This window comes from Stegostoma tigrinum, chromosome 11 (genome assembly GCF_030684315.1).
Source record: "Stegostoma tigrinum isolate sSteTig4 chromosome 11, sSteTig4.hap1, whole genome shotgun sequence".
Classification (NCBI taxonomy): Eukaryota; Metazoa; Chordata; class Chondrichthyes; order Orectolobiformes; family Stegostomatidae; genus Stegostoma; species Stegostoma tigrinum.
The window spans coordinates 19,843,856-19,850,389 of NC_081364.1; the positions used below are offsets into that span (position 1 = coordinate 19,843,856).

General features: G+C 44.0%; 1 protein-coding gene across 1 annotated transcript; it reads left to right on the forward strand.

Moving 5' to 3' along the window:
* The first annotated feature begins 267 nt into the window (after positions 1-267).
* Positions 268-6,205, forward strand: LOC125460501 (ubiquinol-cytochrome-c reductase complex assembly factor 5). The gene is made up of 2 exons (XM_059649641.1): positions 268-703; positions 6,045-6,205. The coding sequence occupies exons 1-2, from the start codon at positions 553-555 to the stop codon at positions 6,131-6,133; spliced, it is 240 nt and encodes a 79-aa protein (XP_059505624.1). The 5' UTR covers positions 268-552; the 3' UTR covers positions 6,134-6,205.
* The last annotated feature ends 329 nt before the right edge of the window (positions 6,206-6,534 follow it).

Below are 6,534 nucleotides of genomic sequence, written 5' to 3' on the forward strand. Positions count from 1 at the left end.
AACTGATTTGGTTGATGTTCCAGAAATGGAAACAGATTAGGGTGGTGCAAGTATATATTTCGAAGGTCATCCCAAGGAGAACACTGAAGTGAGAAATTTTAATACACCAATACTGGCCAAGCTGTCTTGAACTCGGAGATAATGGGAACTGCAGATGCTGGAGAATCCAGGATAACAAAGTGTGGGGCTGGATGAACACAGCAGGACAAGCAGCATCTCAGGAGCACAAAAGCTTCCGTGCTCTGGGATGCTGCTTGGCCTCGCTGTGTTCACCCAGCCTCACAATTTGCTGTCTTGAACTCGGTCCCATTTTTTTGATGGAGAGCAGTGATAGGTTGCCAGCGCTGGTGACGAAAGGGTTGGTCCTTTACTGGTGCCGTGAGTCGGTGAAAGGTCAAGATCGTCAAGGGGCAGAGGGAGCAAAAAGGGACAGCGTGCAAGGACGTTTGGGCTTCACCCATCCTGCTCACAAATCCCGCAGCAGCTTGGGGAACCTTGCGCAGAATCCGGATCAAGCCTCTGCTGGAGACCTGAAGCCGGCCGGGCTGAGCAATGCTGCTCAACTCCCGGCTAAAGCGTTTGTTAGATTTAGTCCCCGGAAAGCGACAGTTCGGGGTCTATCGATTCTTGCCTTGTTTCTTTGTCTTGGGCGGTGTGCTGGAATGGATCATGATAAATGTACGCATTGGGCACGAAACATTTTGTAAGTAAAACTGAGTGACTTCCGTGTTTGCCACTGTATTGCAAAAGTACTTCATTGGCTGGAAGGCACTTCGCGATAATCAGCCCGAGAAGATAAACCTAATGTTGATTTGTTTATCCGTCCCCCGAGTTGGATTGTACAGTACCTGTCTTTTTAAACCTGAGAATTTATCTCTTCTCGTGCCACTGAGGCTTTCTGGCTATTGGTGACTTAAACCCACCCCTACTTCTTTTGGTTTATGAGTATTTAAGACAATAAGCTCGGGCCTTTGAGCCTGTGGAGCCCGATCTGCCATCAAATAATACAAAGAACTGCCCATCTAAAGGCTGTAAACAAACACATATTTGCGGAGAAATTCAGCAGCTCTGGCAACATCTGTACACAGAAAACAGAGTTAACGTTTCTAGTCCAGTGTCCCTTCTTCAGAACCGATAGTAGCTGGGAAAAGGTAGTATTCATGTTGAAGACTGTGGCTTGGGAGGGATAGGAGCCCAAAGACACAGAGAGAGAAAGACTATTAGGGAGACAAAGGATAGTAAGCCAGGGAAAGCTGCTAATGGGCATCATAAGTAGGTGCAAATGAGTTGGCAATTTGAAAGCACCCTGTGTTATGACAGGGTTTGGGGGGTGGGTAAAGGACATGAGAAGAGGTGCTCTGGTTCTAAAATTTCTCAAACTCCATATTGAGAGGTAGCAGTATTGACTTCTGAAGGCTCTGGGGTCCCCAAGCAGAAAATGAGATGTTGTCCTTCCAGCTTTTGTTGAGCCTCACCGGAGCACGTTGATGGAAATGTTGGCCAGGGGACACAGTAGTGTGTTGAAGTGGCAGACACCTGGAAGCTCAGGGTCATTTTTAGCAGACATGTTCTGCAAAGCAGGCACCCAGTCTGCAATGTGTGAGAAGACTACATTGTCAGCAGCAAATACAGTAGATTCAATTGAGTGAAGTGGAGGTGAATCACTGCCTCACTTGGAAGGTGCAGCTGGAGCCTTGGATAGCTAGGATGTAAACAGGCAGGTGTTGCAGTTTCAGTATTTACATGGGAAGGTGCCATGGGGGTGTGTGTAGGATTGGACCTGGATGTCCTGAAGAGAATAGTGTCTGCAAATTGCTGACAAAGGAGTGGTGGGGAATATGTGTCTGCTGATGGCACCCCACAAGAGGTGGTGGCAAATGGTCTTAAGTTGCCACTGGACTCGAGTAATTAACTTGACTTTCTCCCTGTAGATACTGACACACCTGCTGAGTTTCTCCAGCAATTTTGTTCTTGTTTATGATGTTTGATCTAATTTTCGCCTCAATTCCATTTCCTGCCTGTTGGGTAACCAACATTTTGTGTAATAAATGGGGCATGTTTTGGCATGGAGGACTATGGGGTGCTGGCCAACCAGAATGTGTGAGTACGTTTTGGGGGAGGGGTGAGGGAACTGCTGTCCAGACTTTGTGTTTTGGGAAAGGAGTTGAGGGTGATCGCTGTCCTGGCCCACCAGGTTTGAATGCAGTATGTACAAACTTGAAAATCAAGAATAATCAGAAACTCAAGAGTAGAAGACTCTCACCATTGTTCAAGTCACTATCCCAAAAATATGGAACACAGAGCAGTCCAGGACACAGGGCAGCACAGTGTTCAGCACTATTACCTCACAGCACCAAGGACCCAAGTTTGATTCCAGCCTCGGGGAACTGTCTATGTGGAGATTCCATGTTCTCCCCATGTCTGTGTGGAGTTTTGCCAGGTGCTCCAGTTTCCTCCCACAACCCAAAAATGTGCAGGTTATGTGAATTTAGCCATGGTGGGGTTATAAAAATGGGAGTGATGTAGGACTGGCTGGAATGCTGTTCTGAGGCTTAGTGCAGATTGAATGGGCCAAATAGCCTCTATCCGTACTGTAGAAATTCTGTGTCCAATTATTTCTAAATTCAAGACCTCTAGTTACTGACCCACATGGAGGTAATGTAGGGTGCATAGAAATGTTGCTGTGCAATTCAAAAAAAGTATGTTGTAATTCAGAGACCAGTGACACTACATCTATATTTTGAGATGTGCCAAAATGTTGTTATTGAAAAAATAATTTAGTGCAACTTGTGTTCTAGGTGGGCCTCTGGTCTGATTTGTGTAGCTACCATCCTATGGTGGTGATGAGCTTTGATTTGATGTAAGATTCCACATCTAATGAATCAAGCTTCCAGGGATTACATTTTAATCAGTACCATAGCCAGAAATATCTGCAATAGTTCACCTTGCAATTAAATTCTGATCTGTTAACTTTGAAGGTACCATTCACTCTAAAATTAGAACACAGGAATATGGGATGCCCTTTCAACCCTTTGAGCTTTCTCCACCATTCAGTATGATCATGGCTGAACTGCAATCCAAACTCATTTACCAAGTTTTGCCTCATATCCCTTAATACCAAAGCTCTATTTAAAATATATTAATTGTAGATTTAAAATTGGTTTGTTTTATTCATTTGCTATTACGAAAGAGAATTCTACATTGTACAAAAGTGTTTTCTAATTTAATTCCTGACAGATCTGACTTCGGTTTTTATATTGTGCTCTAGTCCTAATTTGTGGAATGTCATCTTGGGGCCTGGGATAGGGGTGAGGGAGGAGGTGTGGGGGCAAGTGTAGCATTTCCTGCGGTTGCAGGGGAAGGTGCTGGGTGTGGTGGGGTAGGAGGGCAGTGTGGAGCGAACAAGGGAGTCACGGAGAGAGTGGTCTCTCCGAAAAGCAGACAGGGGTGGGGATGGAAAAATGTCTTGGGTGGTGGGGTCGTGATGTCCATAATGGGCCTCCTGCAGTGCCACAATGATGCCACCCGAAGGTTGCAGGAACAGCAACTCATATTCCGCCTGGGAACCCTGCAGCCTAATGGTATCAATGTGGACTTCACCAGCTTCAAAATCTCCCCTTCCCCTACCGCATCCCTAAACCAGCCCAGTTCGTCCCCTCCCCCCCACTGCACCACACAACCAGCCCAGCTCTTCCCCTCCACCCACTGCATCCCAAAACCAGCCCAGCCTGTCTCTGCCTCCCTAACCTGTTCTTCCTCTCACCCATCCCTTCCTCCCACCTCAAGCCGCACCTCCATTTCCTACCTACTAACCTCATCCCACCTCCTTGACCTGTCCATCTTCCCTGGACTGACCTATCCCCTCCCTACCTACAGTCTCCTCTCCACCTATCTTCTTTTCTCTCCATCTTCGGTCCGCCTCCCCCTCTCTCCCTATTTATTCCAGAACCCTCACCCCATCCCCCTCTCTGATGAAGGGTCTAGGCCCGAAACATCAGCTTTTGTGCACCTGAGATGCTGCTTGGCCTGCTGTGTTCATCCAGCCTCACATTTTATTATCTTGGATTCTCCAGCATCTGCAGTTCCCATTATCTCTGATTCCATCAGCGTTTTGGCTTTGGTTTTCTGTATGCAGATTTTTTTCTGATACCTTTTAATGATCTCTGTATGTGGGCTCCAAGTCTTCATGGTTTACCACTGTTTTTAGCTTTCCACTTTCTTTTCTAACACTTATACGTTCTTGGGAAATGGGCATTGCTGGCTAGGCCAGCTCTTATTACCCATCTCTAATTAATCTTGAGAACTGCCTTCTTGAACCACGGCAGTTGTTGGGGGAATACATTCTCAATGAATTCTCAACACATCTCAGCATGGTGTAAAATCTGTCTGGAGTTGCTGCTTACATCTGCTTTCATAATAACACAAGAACTTGGAACAGGAGCAATTCAGCCCTTACGCCTGCTCCACCATTAGATCATGGCTGACCTCATTTCACCTTCCACTTTCCTGCCCGCACTGTATAACCCTTCAACTAGTTGAACATCTATCTATCTTCTCCTTAAATTTACTCAATGTCCTGGCATCCACCAAATTCAGGGGTAGTGAATTCTACAGATTCACAACACTTTGAGAGAAGAAAGTTCTCCTCATCTCTGTTTTAATTTTGCTCTCGTCCTAAGATCTGAAATTCTGGTAGCAGAGGAAAGCGCCTGATAATCAAATGAGAAAGAGCTCCTGTGGTAAACAAGGTGTAGCTTAATGCATGAGAGCAGCTAGATACAAGTCCTGATATATAAGACGTAGTTACTGATACTGTGAAAGGAGACATTAATGTTAGGCTTTGCATTATTGTGATCCAAAGCTGATTCCTGCCTGATGTCCATGTGACACCATCATATATGCTTGATGCTGTCTTCAGCATTAACAGTTTTGCAACATTAAATATCTACTCCCGAGCTTTTTTCCCCCATTATTAACATTACACATTTCAGTATGTATAATTACATTTACCATGACTTAATCTCCTGTTCTCAGTTGCTGATTTCACAAATTCAAGTCGAGAAACTTAACTATCCTTGCTGACTTTCCTGAATGAATCCATATCTGTGCAAGTAGTAACTGTTAATTTTGTCCCACATTATTAGCTTGAACACCTCTTGCACCATCGAAGCTTCAGGAGTTTATATTTTCTTGAACACATCTAATATTTGTAAATGCTTTTACACTGTTTAATGCTATTATTTTGTTCATTATGATAGTTTTCTTTCTTTAATTTTGTCTCCACATCGCTATCATAACTGATTAATTATGAATATTTTAAGCTATGAACGTTTGTCCAAGACAAGCAAACACCCAACATAGTACAACTCACTTCACCCGACATCCTGTGTTTGGAATTGGGTTGGATTATTGGGTTAAAAGTCTCCTTTCTAACTGACTACATCCTACATCAAATGGCAATGACCTGTGGTTTTTATTCATTTTTGTGACCATACGTGCAAAGTACAAGCAGAAGCAGGCCATTTGGCCCTTCAAGCCTGCTCCGCCATTCAATAGGATCGTGGCTGATCTGTTTGTGTTGAAGAGGACACATTCCCAACTACCTCCAATAATCTTAGATTGCCATGCCTACTAAGAATCTATCTACCTCAGCCTTCTGAGGCAGAGAGTTTAAAGTCACATAACACAGTGAGAGAAAAAGATTCTCCTCATTTCTGGCTCAAAAAGGCAACCCTAATTTTAACCTCACATCCCCTACTTCTGGACTTAACTTCAAAAAGAAATATCCTTTTCACATCCGCCTTGTTTGACCATTCAGGATTTTATGCATTCAATCAAATTACCGCTCGCTGTTCTAAATTCCAGTGGAAACTAGCCCAGCCTGTCCAATTTATCCTTATATTACAACCCACTCATTTCTAGATATCCATCTAGTAAACATCCTCTGATCTGCCTCCATGGTATTTTAGGTTTTCTTAAATAGAGAGACCAAAACTTTACGTTTGCTTCGTTCTCTGATTTCATTGATTTTACTGTCTTTCTAGATGATGTGTACAGAAGAAAACGGTCCGAACGACAGTACCAAGAGAAATTAGAACTGTCAACATCTGGAAATCAGCTGCCATCCAAATAAGTTATTTATGCATAATTAGATAATTACTTTCTGATTAATATGTTCATTAAACTGTTCCCTTTGTAAAATCGATACGCTGCCTCTGATTTATATCTTATTATGTAATGATCTCAATGCAGAATTGCGTGTTCCGGGTGTTCTTGTACATCAGTCAATGAAAGCAAGCATGCAGGTATAGCAGGCAGTGAAGAAAGCTAATAGCATGCTGGCCTTCATAACAAGAGGAATTGAGTATGGGAGCAAAGAGGTCGTTCTGTAGCTAACAGGGCCCTCGTGAGACTGCACCTGGAGTGCTGTGTGCAGTTTTCTTCTCCAAATTTGTGGAAGGACACTCTGGCTATTGACGGAGTGCAGCGTAGGTTCACGAGGTCAATTCCCAGAATGGCGGGACTATCATATGT

What these genes read in the sequence shown, in the direction of transcription:
- LOC125460501 (XM_059649641.1), top strand. Translation starts at nt 553, where the DNA reads ATGCTGCTCAACTCCCGGCTAAAGCGTTTGTTAGATTTAGTCCCCGGA. An exon ending in CATTGGGCACGAAACATTTT is followed by an intron (nt 704 to 6,044) that starts GTAAGTAAAACT and finishes CTGTCTTTCTAG; the next exon opens with ATGATGTGTACAGAAGAAAA.